The 18,296-nt window shown below is 50.8% G+C and overlaps 1 protein-coding gene across 4 annotated transcripts in view; it reads left to right on the forward strand.

The window, feature by feature from the left end:
• IL6R (interleukin 6 receptor) overlaps window positions 1-16,001 on the forward strand; it is a 42,477-nt gene extending 26,476 nt beyond the window's left edge. For all 4 annotated transcript variants that reach the window (XM_072829570.1, XM_072829573.1, XM_072829574.1 and 1 more), the window contains 4 exons: window positions 3,656-3,702; window positions 4,806-4,875; window positions 7,553-7,646; window positions 12,603-16,001. In XM_072829570.1, coding sequence (XP_072685671.1) covers window positions 3,656-3,702; window positions 4,806-4,875; window positions 7,553-7,646; window positions 12,603-12,849 — 458 coding nt within the window. In that variant the 3' untranslated portion in view covers window positions 12,850-16,001. The remainder of the gene's footprint in view (window positions 1-3,655; window positions 3,703-4,805; window positions 4,876-7,552; window positions 7,647-12,602) is intronic.
• Window positions 16,002-18,296: the final 2,295 nt, after the last annotated feature.

Below are 18,296 nucleotides of genomic sequence, written 5' to 3' on the forward strand. Positions count from 1 at the left end.
TTCTTGTTTTAAAAACTCATGTGGGAGGGATGCATGGGTGACTCAGTGGTTGAGTGTCTGCTTTGGGCTCAGGGCATGATCCTAGAGGCCTGGGATTAAGTCCTACATCAGGCTTCCTGAATGGAGCCTGCTTCTCCCTCTGCCTATGTCTCTGCCTCTCTCTCTCTGTCTCTCATGAATAAATAAATAAAATCTTAAAAAAAAAACTCATGTGGGAAAAAAATACTTCACATGTGCTCTTTCAATCTTTTTTTTAAAAGATTTTATTTATTTATTTATTTTTTATTTATTTGAGAGAGTGTGTGAGCAGAAGGAGGAGCAGAGGGAGAAGCAGACTCCCCACTGAGCAGGGAGCCCCACACAGGACTCCATCCCAGGACCCAGGACTCATGACCTGAGCTGAAGGCAGATGCTTCACTGACAGAGCCACCCAGGGGCCCCATTATCTCTCTCTCTCTCTCTCTCTCTCTCTCTCTCTCTCTTTTTAAGATTTTATTTATTTATTCATGAGAAACACAGAGAGAGAGAGAGGCAGAGGGCGAAGCAGGCTCCATGCAGGGAGCCTGATGCAGGACTCGATAATGGATCCCGGGATCATGCTCTGAGCCAAAGGCAGATGCTCAACCGCTGAGCCACCTAGGCGTCCTGGCCCCATTGTCTCTTATCATTCACTCATTTTGTTATGAATATGAAAGTATGTCCTCTAATCTTGGAAACATTCATGGAAGGAAGATATACAGTAGCAACTACAGTTAATGTTTCTATTAGTCTTTTCTAAGTAGTTTTCCATAACTGAAATTTTACTGACTACACAGTTTTTCAGAAAGATGATTTAAAAAGTAAAAAAAAAAAAAAAAAAAGCAAGAGGGTATGTGGCACTAATGAAGGTTGGGTGCAGCCGTCCACCAGGAGTGACCATAGATAGCCATTGGATCCAGGATTTCCCGAACTCAGCTGTGTTCAGTGTCATCTGTTCAGGTCATTTGGGACCTATGGCCTCAGCATCTTGGGATGGACCAGGCATCAGGGGTCTTTAAAGGCTCTCCAAATCCAGGGAGATGTTTTAGGAAGAAGAGGAAACTCGTCTGTTTTCTACCTCAGCTCCTACTTTTTTCCTAAAGATAAGGAATGTTCAATCTGGAGATTTTTTTGATTTAAAAAAATATATTTATTAATGAGAGATACAGAGAGAGAGAGGGAGGTAGAGACACAGGCAGAGGGAGAAGCAGGCTCCATGCAGGGAGCCCGACGTGGGACTCGATCCTGGGTCTCCAGGATCAGACCCTGGGCTGAAGGCAGTGCTAAACCGCTGAGCCACCAGGGCTGCCCTGGAGATGTGTTTTTTTTTTTTTTTTTTTGAGATGGTTTTAAAATAAGCAAACAAACAAAAAAAGTCCAAGGGTGCCTGGATGGCACAGTCAGATAAGCATTCAACTCTTCATTTCAGCTCAGGTCATTATCTCAGGGTTGTGAGGTCGTTGGGCTTTGCGCTCAGCGCAGAGTCTGCTGGAGTTCTCCTTCTACCCCTCCCTCCTTCCCTCCATCTCTTTCTCAAATAAATAAATAAATCTTAAAAAAAAAAAGTTCATTTTTAGAGCCAGAAAGATTTGCCACTTGTTTCTTACAAAACTTTCGGCAAGTTATTAAACCTCCTGGTGCCTCAGTTTCCCCATCTGTAAAGTGGGGGAAAATAATGATACTTCCTCACAATTTTGTTGTGGAGACCAAACAAATTGATTTACGTGAAGTGGGGAGATTGGCACATAGTAAGTGCTCAATGAATGTGGGAGTTAGAAATATAAAATACTTTTGCCTGAACAGAAAAAAACATGTGTTCCCTGACTTTGATCACGCCTTTCTGAGCCTCGTGTCTTTGTAAAACTGAAAGAGGCGTGCCCGCTTCCCAGGGCACCCCAGGGGTGGGCCGTCGACAGAAGCACGGGCAGGTGAGACCTGGAGCAGGTGTGCCGAGACCGCACACAGTGTGGGTGACGTGTTACTTGTGGTAACAAGTACTTCCCCGAGCCCCGCATTCTTTTCTGTGAAATGGAAATGATGATTATTTGTAACAATACAAAAGTTGTTTACGTTCATCTCTGGGGACCAACTGGTCTGAATCTAGTGTCCTCGTGGTCATTCAGGGAGTTTTGAAAGAGTCTTGTTATGTAAGAGTTATTATGCATTAGAAAAATTGTATTCATTCTGGGTTATTTGAGATAAAATCCCCACTTTACACCCAGAAATCTAAGCCGCAGCAGTGAAACATCCTTCTCCGGACGACATGCCATGTGGGGCATTGGAGCTGAGGGGGGAGAGTAGACAGCAGCCCCGTGTAGGGCTGCCCCTGACCTTCATCGTGCCTATACTCTCTTGCTGCTCCTTCCATCACCCCACTGAGCCTGCGCTGGGTTGGGCGAGTAGCAACGAATGGAGACGGGCCTTCCCGTTTACCCCGGACTGACTGTGGGCTGACGTGCTGTGTGGTTGGGACGTTGGGGCTCTGTGTCCTCTATACCAAGGGAGGTGCGCAGGCCCTGGGGTCTGCTACAGGGCTGCTTGTGTGTGCTTGCCTCTGTCCTGGGGACGACACTGTCCTGCTGGAGGTTCTCTCCTGGGAGGGGCAGGGTCACCTGGTCTTCTGTCCCCTTATTGTCCTCCTGCTTCAGGGAGGCTCCACATCTTTGTGTAAACCATTTCTGTGGTATTTTAAATTTCTTGATGGAAAAATGATAGACTGAAAAGAAAATATTTTAAAATCCAGTGCATTCCACCCATTGCCTGTCACAGTTCAGCTCCTGGTCCCCTGGGCCTGCGTTGGCCTCAGAGCTGGCCTCGCCTTCCTGCTCTTGCTTGGATGCTTGACCTGCTGCTGCTGGGGTGGGGGTGCGGGGGAGGGGCTTGCGGTTTCTGCAGAAATACAGAAATACTGTTCCCAGGAGGGGAGGGGCCTGCATGTGTGCCCGAACCACATGCCTTCTCAGGCCAAGCCTATCAAACCCACCCAGAGGGATGAGAACTTGTTTAAATATTTTTTATTGCAAAAACAGTAGTAGAAGAATATTAAGATGTTAATAGTGCTTATATCTGGTGATGTGTCCTTGTGTTTTTTTCCTCTTGTGTGTGAACATGTTATGATGTATAATATCATACAGGATAAATTATGATATAAATACTATTCTTTAGGGACTTTGGGTCAGATTAAGCCTTTCCTTGTCTTGGGTTTTTCATACAACATTATATTCTCAATATATTTCTAATTTATCTAATTTTAAATATTTTATTTATTTTTTTATTTGCGAGAACGTGAGTAGGGGAACAGGCAGAGGGAGAGGGAGAGAGAATCTCCAGCAGGCTCCATGCTGAACAGAGTCCGACATGGGGCTCCATCTCACCACTCTGAGATCACGACCTGAGCGGAACCCAAGAGTGGGACCCTCAACCAACTGGGCTACCCAGGGACCCCTTTTCTAATTTATTTTTAAAAACTATTGCAACATAGGGGTATAACCTCATTTATAAAACTGATCCTTTAGGGTTGGCTATCTGGTTGTCTAACCTCAGGCTCGTTTAAATAACTTGGCAATGAGCTTTTCTCTGCTTCTGAAGCCCATCAGGGTCCATGAATCATTCATTAATAGAGACTCTCCCCCCACAGAATCCAGGAGCCCTGCAGCCGAGACTGAGCTGCCCCACTCCACTCAGGTGAGCTCCCGCCCTTGTCAGGGGTCAGGTATCAGCATCTAGGGGTGGGGGAGGTGGGCTGGCCCTAGATCCCAGCTCTGCCACGTACTGGACACGTGGCTGTGGCGTTGCCCACCCTCTTCAAGCCCCTGTGAACTAGGGTAAGAGCCGTCATCCCGGGCCTGTTGTGGCCCCTGTGGCATGTGGAGTGGTGCTGGCCTGGCTCACGGCTGCCGTCTCATCTCTGACTGGTGGGTGCCATGGATTACCTAGCCTGTGGCTCAGATTCAGTTTATCCGAGCCTTTCCTCTATGGCTCCTGGTGTCATAATTTTCTGGAAAGAGGATTACCTCTGAAGCTGCTTAATAGGTCTTTGTGTAATCCAGTTTCCCATCCAACTGTGTGTCCTCCTGTAGTCCTCAATTCCCTAAGGACCAGCTAAGCTGGGAGGCTCAGCTCTCCCTGGAGCTTGACGGCCCAGGGAAGCAACCTAGGCCTTGCACCTTACTCATACCTGCCGCAGGGCTGTGCAGCCCCCAGCAGAAGTGGCTCCGAGGGACACTTGTGCTGTGTGGCCAGAGGACTCCTGACCAAGCCCGGGTATGGGGATGGCTGCTGGCTGAGGACCGGCCCAGCCGTGCTCTGCCCTGAGCCTTGCACCTGCAATCTTGTTCAATCATTATGCTAACTGAGGTGCAAAGCCAGGATGGCTGTGCCTGGGAGGGAGGAAAACACTCCTACATGGGTTACAAAGTCTGTTCAAGGTCACAGAGCCAATAAGTGTTGGGTCCAGGATTCTAGTCTGTGGTTTTCCCAGGAGATGGGGCACCTGTACCCTGGTGTGGGACCTGGGGAATGGTGCTGTTGTAGCCAGTCTGTCGGGAAGCTTTTCTGGAGAAGGTGCTGTGCCCCAAGCTCATGCTGGAGAGGTAGATGGGAAGAAATCCCACCTTGAGTAGATAGGGTGTAGATACAGATAACACACAGAGTGGTCGAGATGTTGAGGCAAGAAGCCAGAAATGGAGAGGTCGCTGAGATAGAAAGCTTGCTTCAGAGTGGGTGCCGAGCTGGGGCTGAAGGTGGAATCTGCAGACACCAACTTACCGGGGGAATCTCTCTTTTAGGCACCGACCACTAATGAAGACAATAAAAATAATATTTCTAAAGATATTGCAAATGCAACCAGCCTCCCAGGTAAGGACTGGGTGTTTTTTTCCAGTGGTCTCAGGGGCACAAAAGTCTTCTCCGCAGAAAACCCCTTTCTTACTTGGAAATGTTGCCAGGAGGCCAGTCTGTAGAAGACAAGGAGCATTGGCAGAAATGTTCTGTTACTACTCTGGATGTTCAAGTCTGATGTTGTTAGTGGAAATATGTTAGAGGGAACCATGAGAAGGGTGGCCCAGAACACAAATACATGTGCCACAAACAATATTGCCAGAGTCTGAAATGGAAGCCGTGTTGGGGGATACCATTACTTGGGGGCACACCTGATTTCAGCGCTTAGCTTTCCTACACCTACAAGACCAGCAAAGCATCAAGAAAAATCAGGGGTCCTATATGTGTGGGATTCCCAGAGCTCCGACTCCGGAGCTTCAGCCCTGGAGCAGCTTCCTCTGACAGCTCTTGGCTTTCTGAGGAAGCCCTTGGCTCACCACCCTTCCCTGGGCAGATTTCTGGCCCCACCTGATGTCCATGCTGCACTGTCCCAGTTGTGAGCCTTGGCAGAGCACGCTAGGTAGCACCTGCTAACAGACTGAGGTTCAGATCTGCTCAGCAACCCCGCACCCCTGATCTCCAGGGTCTGCTCTGAGGTCAGGCTCAAAGAGGGCAGCCAGGGAGATGGGCCAAAACAGAGGCCTAGATAGAGCAAGGTGGACTTTAGAGACCTCAGGGGGTGTGTCCCCCTAGAGGGTATGGGGAGGTGGAAGCAAGGGCGCAGCTCCAGGGCTGCTGTAGGGGAGGGGCCCTCGGGGGGCTGAGCTCATCCAGCCCCGTCTCCGTAGAGGCCATCTGTGGGCTGATGACTCCCAAATTCATGACCCAGATTCATGTATGCAGCCGTCTGGTTGATGTGTGCACTTGGTATCGTGCTCGCTGGAAATCTGAAACAGCACCTCATGCCTCCTCTCCTTTCTCATGTCTTCCTCATCCTGGTGATTGGCAGCTCATTCTCTGGGTTGCAGAAGCTGGGGGTCAGCAGGCCCTGTTATTCCCCAGACACATCTGGGAGCTACCACTTCTCACCACCTCCCCCACCAGTTCCTGGGCCCTCCTCTATGGCCTCTCCTCCTGCAGGACGTTAGCAGCTACCTACTGGTCTCTTGGCTTTTCCTGTTAACACCCAGCAGATGCTTTTCCCACCAGCAGCCAAAGTGACTGAAACCACAAATCCAAGCTCTGTTCTCTGTGGGGTCAGAGCTTTAGACTTTGCCTACCGCATTCTCCCTGTCACTCACTCTGCCTTCCTTGCTCTACCTCAGGGCCTTTGCACATACTGCATGCTCTTCCTCCAACCTCCAGTTGGCCAGGTGCTTTGTACATCCAGGTCTCTGCTTAGACACTCCCTTGTCAGGGAGTCCTGTCCTGGCCACACTGTCTGACAGAGCCCCCCGTCACTCTCTTCTTCCCATGCTTTACTTTTCATCATTGCCCTGTCATTACTGAGGTAATATTTCATGTTCATTTGTTTGTCTCTCCCTTGATTAGAATGTAAGATCCAGGGGGGCACCTGGGTGGGTCAGTGGATAAAGCATCCAAGTCTTGGTCTCAGCCTAGATATGGATCTCAGAGTCATGAGTTCAAGCCCCACATAAGGTTCCACACTGTGCATGGAGCCTACTTAAAAAAAAAAAAAAAAAAGTAAGCTCCTTGAAGGCAGGAGTTTTCTGTCATCCTGTATCCCCAAGGCTTAGACATTGGAACAAATTCTGACACATGGTGGTAACTAGTCCCTAAGTATTTGTTGAAGGGAGAAAGGAACAAATACCGAAGATGGTGAAGTATCCGTCAATGAGGAAGCCAATCCCACGGCCTCTGTTAAACCACTGTCTCTGCCAAGAGATGCAGGCTATGATGGGAGAAAGCTGTCCTTGCAGCCTGGGCCCAGTCTGGACTTCTGAAAGCTACATCCCGTGGGCCCTGGAAGTGGTGACTGTCAGGTGGCACCAGCATCCGCAGTGGATGCCACGTGGGCAGACGAGCTAGAATCCTGAGTCCTCGAGCCTGCAAGTGTGTGCAGTGCTGGCAAGGGAGCATGATGGCCTCTCTGGAGTGGCCGGTGTGCCACCCAGAGCCTCTCTGTCAGCTGTGGGAAAGGCCTCTCCATGGATGGACATGGCTGCTTGTGAAGCCAATTGTTCCTTCGTCTATTTGGTGATATTTGTGGAGAGCCTGCTTTGCACTGGGCTCCATGTGAGCAGCTAGGAGCATTAGAGCAGAAAAGACACAGGGGGTCCCGGCTTTCAGGGAATTCACTCCTGGGGCTTGAGCACTGAGTGGGGTGACCAAGAAGGCACGATGTCCTGTGGAGGAAACTTGATGTAACCTGTCTGAACTCTGATGGCATCCTTGGTGGAGCTGCTGTCGATGAAGTCTGTGAAGCCCTGGTGTCCTGCACCCCCTGTGCCCTGTGGGGACAGGCTGGACGCCGCCAGAAAGGCTGCTCTGACAAGTGGCTCTGAGCTTCAGGTGTCTCTCCTGTCATGTGGTGGGAGCCTGAGGTCAGATTTGCGGGGGGCCAGCTCCTCCGATGGCCTGTTGGTCCACAGAGCCAATTCCTCCTCTAGGGCTGACATTCCTTTGAGGCAGCTGAGTGGTTTTCTCTTCCTCTTCCTTCTGCTCCTTCTCCTCCTCCTTGTCTTCTTTCTTCTAGTGCAAGATTCTTCTTCAGCACCGCTGCCCACCTTCCTGGTGGCCGGAGGAAGCCTGGCCTTCGGGACACTCCTGTGTGTCGGCATTGTCCTCAGGTAAGTGAGGTCCTGGCGGTGGCCAGGGGTGGCCTTCTGCCCCTTATCTGGCTGGTGTGACCTGATTTGGATTCTGTTTTAGAGGAGGAACTGACAAGATTGGATGACAGATTAGATGAGGAGAAGGAAAGATGGGGGAACGTCCAGGGTGACCCTCAAGACTCTGGCCTCGGCAATTGTATAGATGGCAGTGTTGTTACTATCTCGGAGATGCTGGGTGCAGGGGAGACCACCAGGTAGGGCAGTGATTCTAGTTTGGGACCATGGAGGTCAAGGTGCCTGTGAAAACCGCAGGCAGATGTGTTTGTAGACAATTCTGATCCCTGCCAGTGTGGGAGGTGGGGTGGGGAGGATGCTGTGATGGGCCCCCTGGAATTCGGATGTTGAAAAATTGTGCAGACCCAGAGGGGCCAGAAAGCCTGCTTGACAGACCTAGAGGGGGAGGGCGTGTGTCCCATATGGAGGGAGCTCCTTAGGCTTGAGGGGCTGTAGGTGATAAGACCTCACCTATCCTCCAAAAGTCATAGACCAGAGTGGTGGCAGGGCCACATGAGAAGCACCATGAAAGTCTGAGTGCCTGGCAAGTCTGAGTGCCTGGCCAGACCCCCTGGGAATATTCTGTATCTCAAAACCAGCTGACCTAGAGGGGCCCTGTCAGTGCTCAGTCCTGCTGAAGGTGGAGAGACACTTGGGCTGCATTGGTGCTGTGCCCACGTCTCCATCTCTCCAGCTGGGCACCATTGGTTTGGTCACTATTCCCTAGCTTGCAGAGTCAGCCAACAGTATTCCTCCTATGTGGGCAGTAAGGAACCTTCCAGAGTTCATGATTGGAGCACAGGAACGAGCAATTTTGCACATGCTGAAGATCTGGGGAGGTTAGGTTGGGTCTTGGCTCAGATGGCAGCTCACAGCGACAATTGCCCGAGCGCAGGAGGAACTTCAGACTTGTCCCTCCTTCTCTTGCCTCATGCGTGGCTTTCAGGGGTTCTCACCAGTGACTGTGAGGGGAGGTTTTGGGGTGTCTGGGAAGGGAGGGTTAGATTTCCACATACATGGGATCCCCATGGAGACTCTGAGCCACAGCTTTGCCACTCAAGTTATCTGGGTTGGAAGATTGGCAAGGTGACATCTCAAACTGTGTCCAGGGTTGTGTCCACTCTGTTGTCCCAGTGTAGTGGTGAGCAAGCTGTCTGAGGGTGTACAGAAGATAAGCCTCCAAGTGTGTGGAGGTTGGTCCTTGGAGGGGCTGAGTGCTTGCGGTCTCGTACACCTCTGGACCAGAGGGGGGCTGTGCTGGCATTCTGGGGTCTTCCTCCTGCCTTTGGAGGGATTCGTGGTCCCCCTTCCAGCACCTACTTCTATGTTGTTTCTCTTTCTTGTCTGGGCTTCCAAGGACCTTTCTTATAAGCCACCACAGACCCTATAGAGTAACTGTCAGGGTTTCCACTTGGCAGATGAGGAGATGGGAGCTGGAAGAGCCGAGGTCATGACAGCTGGTGCCGAGAAAGCCAAGACCCCAGCCCAAAGCTCATGCTCTTTGGATAGGGCCTTACAGGTCAGGTAGTCCAATTCTTTAATTTGACAGATGAGGAAAAGCTTTGAGAGGTGAGATGACTCGCCCAAGGACACAAGCTTATTACTAGTGGAGCCAGGACTAGAACCCATGTCCCAAGAGTTCCTGCCCACCAGACTAACGGCCGTCAGCTAAGAGAGGTGCCCAGCTAGTCCCTTCCATCCTGTGTTGGCCAGTGGCTTCCTTAACAAGCAGCGCCATCTTGGTGTGCTCTGAACCATCGAAAGAGAAGCTTTAGGTTGGGAACCGACCCTGTTTTTCATAAACATTTGTTTGCTAATCTGCTGATGGTGCTTGGACACCAGCCGGTTGCTACACAACCAGAGCCCCTGGAGGCACAGATGGGGCAGGTGCCGCGTGTTGACAGTGTTCAGTGATTTGTTTGCTAGCCTGGTGGCTTCCCGTTTTCCCAAAGCCCACATGTCGAAAGGTATATAAACCTGGGGAAACTGGGAATTCGGAAGAGCCTCAGTGACCACTGGAATGGCCACACTGCAACACGCAGGATATGACATCCTGCCAGTCCGTTTTATCTATGTAATACGTTTATTTTGTATATCAAGCAAAGCATAGTATTTCCTAAGTATTTTCCCACAATTACTAGTGATAATTAAAAGACACTTATATGTGTCTGAAAACAGGTGTGGCATCTTCTGAAGCAGTGTTGTGACTCCAGGTGGGGGTGTAGTTCTCCTGCACCACGCCCTGTGCCCCGCCAGGGCCCTTTCTGTGGTTTATGCTATGAGGCACTGAGAAATAGGGTCTTCAAAGCCGAGAATTGGTTTTCTGTGTATTTATCTGGAATGGACCTGCACTTTAGTGAGGACTTCCTGCGGGCGTGCCTGTTTAAATCACTGTGAATTAACTATGTGCCTCATTCTAGTATTTGAAAACCAGCTACGCCCCCACCTCTAGGGTGGGGGCACAGGCTGCTCCTGGTGCCGCAGATGTGGCTGTGAACGGGCAGCTCTCTATGTCACTTCTCACTAGGTCTTGGTTTCTACCTGTGACTTGTTTAGAAGTGATGGTTGTTATGTTTTTAAAATTTTGTTTTGGCTGCAGAATGTTTTCTTTAAGCAAAACATTGTGAAGCGCAATATGTAAGATAGAGGAAGAGGCTGAGGTGTGAAGTCTGGCAGCAGGGTCCCACCCTCCCTCGTCCCTGGCCCACCAGTCCCCTTCTCAGGCCAGAGCAGAGCCAGCTGTGGACACCCCCAGGCTGGCTGCTACCAAAGTCCCTTTGAGCTTAGTGATTTTTATTTTTTATTATTTTTTTAAGATTTTATTTATTTATTTGAGAGAGAACATGACCAGGGGGAGAGGGAAAGGGAGACGGAGAAGCAGACTCTTCGATAAGCAGCGAGCCTGACACAGGGCTCGACCCCAGGACCCTGAGATCACGACCTGAGCTGAAGGCAGAAGCTTCACCCACTAAGCCACCCAGGCGCCCCTGACCTTAGTGATTTTTCAAAATCATCTTATTCACTCAAACTATTTCAGAAGAAGCAAAGCTCATTTTTCTCAGTTATACATCCAGTTACTTGCTTTGGAAAAAAAGAGGTCAGACACTGCTTTCCCTGTGGGTTAGCTAATGTCAACAGAGACTTCATTGTGGTATATGCTGATTTGATAAATAGTGACAAACAGGGGCACCCGGGGGGCTCAGTGGTTGAGTGTCTGCCTTTGGGTCAGGTCATGATCCTGGGGTTCTGGGATCGAGTCCCACATCGGGTTCTCTGCATGGAGCCTGCTTTACCCTCTGCCTATGTCTCTGGCTCTATCTCTCTGTGTCTCTCATGAATAAATAAATAAAATCTTAAAAAAAAATAGTGACAAATAAAAGAAAAACATCATGAATTATCCAAAGACTGTTAATTTTTAACATGCAAATGTGATCAGAATCTTGCAAACACACAGAAAAGTACACACATCCCCGAGCTTGCACGAAGTGAACACACCCTTGCAGTTTGAATCCAGATGAAGAATTTTTTAGGTTCAGGTGAGTTTCCTGAGGCTCTTTCCTTGGCCCAGTGTCTTGTTTTTATGTAGCTGTGATTATTTTGCATCTAGAACTCTCAGTCCTGCCTTTTAAATTTAGTGTCAATTATAACATAAGCATTTTTTTTCGCATTATCTCATTTCTTTGTAACCCTCACCTTAGCTGCAGGCGCCGTTAAGCGGATGTACCCAGGCCTCTCAGCCAACCTCCTATTGGTGGTGGTTTCGCTCTCACAGACAACTCTGTGCTAAACATCTTTGTGCATAAAGCTTTTCCCGCGGCTCTGGAACTTCCTTAGGCTCTGTTCCCAGAAGTGGATTCCTGGGCCAGAGGGTCTGAGAGTGCCCCCTGCCCTCAGTCTATACTGGGGTCCCGAGGGAGGGTGTTAACCCCCAGGACCCTGCCCAGCGGAGCTGTGGGAAGCGCCCCTGCTGTACTCTCTGCCAGGTGGGGAGCCCTCGGCCCCATTCTGCACGTTGTTTATTCCATTTGGATAATGGGCTGGGAGCCAACTATCAATGATTTATCATCAGCACGACAGGAATAGCCTGTTGATATAAAAAGAAACCCAAGGAAAACCCCCAAAACTTGTTTTTGGCCTTGGCTTCCCTCCTGCCTCCAAGCCCTTCCTGGAGAAGGGACTGGGGGAGCGTCTGGGCCTGCGTGGGAGTTGGTGGTGACAGTGGGAGGCAGGGCGAGGGGTGCTTCCCCAGCGCAGGCCTGACACATCTCAGGAGATGACTGTTGCCAGCTAATGGTTCTCTGGTCGGCAGAGTGACTTGTCTTGGTTCCTGAGCCCTGACTGAGGGCTCAGAGCCGAGCAGGGCAAGGAAGCTGTGATCAGAGAGATGTTTATCTCCTTCCTGTGTCACATCCACTTTCCTGCCAGATGACTCACTCGTGCCCCAGGGGTGCCCACGCGGGGTGGCAGGAGTGGGCCGAGTGCTGGGGGACTGGGAGCAGGAGGGGGGGGCAGCCCTTCCTGCTGCTGCTGTGCCCTGCCCACCTCAGCCCAGCTGAGAGGCCTGAGTTCCTTCCGCGCTAAAAGAATATGTGCTCTTTTTTAAGCGAATGGATTTGGGGCCAGTGATGTGGGCCTGTGGGCCTGTGGGCCTGTGGCCTGTGGGCAGCCTCTGGTATAGGACCGACCAAGTCCCCAGGGCTATAGAAGGACACTTATGGCCATGCGAGCCTCAGTTTCCCCATCTCTAAGTCGGACCATGATACCCCTGGTTCCTCAGGGTATTGTGTAACCAACCTCCCAGTGACGGAATAAATTGTTGTAACTCTTGAGCCAAAAGCCGGGAGTGCTAGGCCACCAGAGCAGGTCTGTCATGGGGGAACTAAACATGTGTATGATTTGTGTTTGTGTGTCCCTGTGAAGGTTCAAGAAGACGTGGAAGCTGCATGCCCTGAAGGAAGGCAAGGCCAGCGTGCACCCGCCGTATTCTCTGGGACAGCTGGTCCCTGAGAGGCCCAAGCCCACCCCGGTTCGTGTGCCCCTCATCTCCCCACCAGTGTCCCCCAGCAGCCTTGGGTCTGACAACACCTCGAGGCACAGCCACCCGGATGCCAGGGGCCCACAGAGCCCCTACGACATCAGCAATACAGACTACTTCTTCCCCAGATAGCTGGCTGGGTGGCGCCTGGCCAGCAGGGCGCCAGACCTGCTGAGCTGTGTGAACAATGAAGCACAAACCAACTCATCTCAGGGGCGTGGGGCCTGGAGCTCTGCCTGTGCAGGAGGGCCTCGTGCAAGGTGCTTCACTTCTTGAAACAGGTTTGCTTGCTGCCTCTGTTCAGAAGGAAGAGGTGATTGAGTCTTGGAACCCTCCTTTCCCAAGTGCCTAAAGGAGCTGGAGTCCATGCCGGTGCCCAGAGGGGGCAGGACACTCAGGTGGGCAGAGCCGGGTGGTTGCCGCGCACAAGCTGCAGCCTACAGCAGGTGGCAGGTTTCCTGCTGAGACGCCCCTGGCAGCTCCCGGCACAGCCTCACCTCCCAGCTTGTCTGTGGAACCTCTGCTTTCACGATTCAGTCTTTCCAGGTCTGAGGATGGGAGAAGCACCTGCCTTCTTCCCCACACCTGGAATCAGCACAGAGGTATCGCTGAGAATCTCAGGGCCTGTGGGTTTGGCATGCAGTTGTGATTAGTTCCTCATTAGCATTTTGCTGAATGTGAATGGTGACCCAGGCACTTGCTGAATCCGGAAGCAGGTGCACTAGTCTACTTCCCCTCTTGGGATCCCAGGACTTCAGGAGGAGGGACCAAGAGGAAGAGGGTCATGGGGACAGGCCTCCCTGTTCCCAGGGAGGAGAGCTGGCTGCAGGGGGCTTCTGCCTTGGGGGTCCAGGCCTGCGGCTGCTGTACTCCTGCTGCCACGACTTTGTTTTCAGTTGAGCCGAAGAAACAAGGGAAGATGATGTTAATGTGAAAAGACAAAAAGATCCTGGCAAGAATGCATTTTAACTTGCTTTAAAAAAAAAAGAAAGAAAGAAAGAAAGAAACACCTGTTGTTTTATGTTGAGAGAGTGGGAGAGCCTGTGCTCACTGTCAATGTATGAATAACTTGGGGGGAAAAACTTAGTAACCTTTTTAGCACAAAACAGTCAAGTGAAAAGGGAGAAAACACAGTTTTCCTTTTAAAGCAGAGAGTCTGGTTTCATTCTACATCTTGTTTTTGTCTTAAAAAACATAGTGAAACATGAAAACATAGTGTGTGTCTTCTGTAACCTGGGGGCACGCTGTTCCCGTCCTGGCAGCTGTGAACACGGCATCCAGCGTCCACCCCTGAGCCCCAGGTTGTCCAAGGCCTTGTCACACCATCCTCTCCCTTGGGGTTATCCTCTTACGTGACTCCTCAATTTGCTTCAGGTTGGGTAGGATTAGGGCACTGACCGAGTATGTCACCATGTGTGTTGCTGTGGTGGGGTGGCTACTCACACTTGTGAGTGTGGCCTTGCCAATTCAGGGATGTGTGTGGTCACCGCACGGGATGTCCCAGAGTGAAGCGGTGACTAAAGTCAGCCTTGTGACCACCTAAGAAGTCACCAGACCACAGACTTTTCTAGTAGCCTGTCTTTTTGGAGAAACAAGCACAGTGGCGCACAGGTGGCGACAGGTGGCGACAGGAGGAGGAGAGCCATGCTTTATTGACTATTTGCTGGGTCCCATCGGTTGTGTGCTCTGGCGCCACGGCCGGGCGGTTCTGTGTGTGACTTTGGGTCCTGATGCTGCCAGAAGTGAGGCAGGTGTTTGTTGTTGTTTTTCTCTAAAGTTTGAGAACAGCAAAAATGCTGTTAAAGAGAAATACACAAATGAGACTGTGCACGAGAAGCCTCTTCTTTTCCAAGAGTGCCACCAGAGCCAGGCCCCAGGGGTGGCGGAAGATGAAACAGATAGCGCAGGCGCTGCTCTGATCTCCTGTTGTTACTTTCATTATTATTGTAATGAAACTGCCTTTTTTTTTTTTTTTTAAAGTATTGGAGAGGGTGTTTTCCCTTTATTTCTTTATAAGCTAGTGAAAATGAAGGAAAAGTATTTTTCTCTGGATTGTAGGTCATGCTCAGTGTGCTCAAGTGCACCTGCTGGGCTTTGCGCTGGAATCTCGAAACCCTGTCAGTGAGCATGCCTCAACCGACCTCCCCCATGTCCTACAGGGCACCTGTTTCCCTCGAGAGGGGTGTTACTCACCTGACCCCTGTACCACAGCCAGACCTGAGATGACAGCTCTTCTTGCTGGGTGAGAAAAGTTGAAAATATGCTGGGTCAAGGTCTCAACTAATGTGGTCAGTAATTCTTGTAGCATTAATGGAAATGTTTCTGAAACTTCAAGTGGGTAGCATTGAATAGACCTACAAAGCTTTTGGTAACTCTGAGAGCTCTTTGCTCTGACGAGGTCTTGACCTTGAGGTCTGTGTGCCAGGCTCTGGGCTCACAGAACCTCTGCCAGTCCCCTGCTATCCCAGGGGCAGGATACCGTGATGAGGTGTGGCAGCTGCCACTGGAACCATGTTGGGAGCCTCCCGCTGGTGAGAAGAGCCGTGTGGGGCAGGCTTGACGTGGTCATGGTATGTCTGTGGGTTTCCTGCAGAATGTTTAGGAATATCTTGCCCAGCTGAGCTATATCCCCTCATCAAAGGTACTGAAGGTTGACCCACTTGGGGAAGAGTCTGACATCCAGTTTCAGGTAGAGTTGGTGAGAAATGTGCCTTCATTTGGAGAAGCAGGGGCAATGGGTGGCCCTTCCGAGGTCATGCCAGCTCTCCCATGTGGCAGTTGGCAGCGGGGCTATTGCTGGAAGGCAGGCCAGCTGGCTCAGGCTCTGTGCCAGACACCCCTGTGCATCCTCTGCAGGTTCTGCTAGCGTTGTGTCCTTGGGGTGGCCTGGGGGCAGTGCCAGGGAGTTTCTATGACAACCTTACTGATTATTAAGGAATGCTGCCAGTTTTATGAACATATGCTCAAATGAATGTCTGCTTTAGGAAGAGGATTGGAACAGCACGTTAGCAAGGCTGTTAATTAGCAGAGAAACTGTGTTTGGATGGGTATCACACATCTGTTAAATATAATACCTCAACTTTACCTTTTTTTAAAGAAAAATAATAGTTTTAATTTTTAAAAATTTTTTTACCTAACTACCTGAAAGCAAATACCAAAGGCTGATGTCTGTATATGGGGCAAAGGGTCAGTATAATGTTTTTCAATATTTTTCTCTTTTTATCAGCTATTTTGCATTCAAAGTGAAAATTGTACATGTTTGAAATAAATAATTTCTAAAAATATGCTTGAGATGTAATTATGGTTTGGGGCCCTGTGTTGTTTAGGGGAAAGACTTGCCTGCTTAGAGAGGGAAGGGTTGGAGAAACACAGCGTCAAGCTCAGGACCACGTGGGGAGCCCCCCCCCCCGCCCCCGGCAGGATTGAGCTACCTCTAAAAAGAGATAGTTTCAAGAAATGAGCAATTTCTCGAAAGACTTGAATTATAAAAATGTTTCCCAAAATGAATCGTGGGGTTTCTGGAAGGGCGTGGATACTGCTGCCATGTTTATCATTGTGGCCCTGCGATGGGCGTGTCAGGGAGGAAGGGAGGGCAGTTATTCATCAAAAAACTATTTGTTGTATGGGGGTGGGGGGCATGTGAATGGTGTCACAAAGGCAACCCCACCCTCCCGATCATCAGCCAAACGTGTCCCCTCTGGAAAAGGGTCTTTGGCAGGAAAGACCCAGGGCACGGCCACCCCACATCTTCCAAACAGAGGAGAGCCATCGTGTGGGTGCTCCATGGACCAGGGGTGTCATGCCAACGGCTCTGGGCTGGGCAGCCGAGGACTGATGTGAGTTGGGCTGGCAGTCCGAGGCCCAGGATGAGCTGCGGGCCACATCTCCTTGAGGTTGGCCTCCGTTCAGCCTGAAGTGTGGCAGGAAGCAGATGTCCCCCCCGGGTGGCCACTGTGGGCCGTGCCAGTGTGGGAGCAGGCCGGAAACAGAAGGAGGTGCATCTCTCTCCAGTGTCACCATCAGGGTGACATGGTCCTGAGGCTCCTTCCACCAGAACTAGGGGGTGCTGTGAGTGAGTGATTCCTGGAGGTGGCAAAGGGCCACCAGCTATGGGAACAGACGCTGAGGAGAGAACTCTCCTCCGTCCAGGACTGTCCACACCCGAGAGATGCCCGGGCCAGGGGCAGGAGACCCACTGCTTGCTGCTGGAGGCCTCCGGCTTCCTGCCGCAGCTGGGCTGTGCAAAGGCCAGGCTAGAGGGTTAGCCCCCCCCTCCGCACATGCCGCCTGTGCTGGTATGGTGATGACCGATGACCTAACCCTGTGCTGTCTCCGGGTGCTGACCTGCCCCAGTGTCCTCATGGAAGTCCCTGCCTACTGCAAGTGTGTGTCACTGAGCACACAAACACCTTAGCCGTGTCTTATTTCACACCAGTTGTTTAGGTGAGGATTCAAAACGAGTAAAATAAGTTTTTCAGTAAAGTCATTAAACATTCGTGCTGGGATCCCTGGGTGGCGCAGCGGTTTAGCGCCTGCCTTTGGCCCAGGGCGCGATCCTGGAGACCCAGAATCGAATCCCACGTCGGGCTCCCGGTGCATGGAGCCTGCTTCTCCCTCTGCCTATGTCTCTACCTCTCTCTCTATCTCTGTGTGACTATCATAAATAAATAAAAATTAAAAAACATTCGTGCTACAGATGTACTGTTTAATTAAGGACATTCTTCTAAGAGAACTTCAGATCTCTTAATAGAGTTGCCAGCGTTCACAAATCTCACTGCGCATAATGGAAGCTTCACTATGATTCTGCAGAATAGAATTCATTGAGAAGACAACTGCGTTCTATTTTGGTTGCTAAGCTGATGTGCTGTGCAATAGGGATTTTGGAATGCTGGATGTTGTAAGTGTGACATCTTGGAGTCTGTGCCCAGTGAGAGATGAGGGGCAGACACCCGCTTGTAGAGCCACTTGCCTGCGGCTCCCTGCGGATCCCGTGGGCATCCAAAATCCCGTGGGCATCCACAGGGACCCCTGTTCAGCGGGTCTGATGTGGGCATAGAAAGCAAGCCTCCCAGATGGCTCCGAGGAAGATGGTCATGGAGCTCAGGAGTGACTATGAACCGTGGCCATTTCTAGGACGATGTGGGTGCTGTGGGAGCTCCACACCTGAGGACGTATGGCGTCCTTTGGCGGATCATTTCCGTGGGCAGGTCTGAGGGTCAGGAGCAGCTTGGGCTCCAGCCCCAGGTCTCTGGCTCAGGGTGTCTGTGGCCTGAGTGGGCACTCCCAGGTCCCCCCACAGCACAACCAGTGTTAGTCTCTGTGCTGGAGACCACTAGGCTGCAGGCAGGATCCTGCGACCATGTGTGGTATTAACTGGGCAACAAACTCTGTGGACAGCAAAGAAGACACCACCAGCCCTACTGGTCACTTGAAGGCCACAGCCCCTTTTTGGTAGAAAGAGTATGTTAAAATGAGCTGTTGGTAATAGCTGCAGCCTGTGGACGCTCCACCATGTGCTCACAAACTGGATATTCTTTGTCATCCTAATGACGCTACAAGGTAAGTGCTCTTGCCAGCTC

The sequence above is a fragment of the Canis lupus genome, chromosome 6, assembly GCF_048164855.1.
Source record: "Canis lupus baileyi chromosome 6, mCanLup2.hap1, whole genome shotgun sequence".
Classification (NCBI taxonomy): Eukaryota; Metazoa; Chordata; class Mammalia; order Carnivora; family Canidae; genus Canis; species Canis lupus.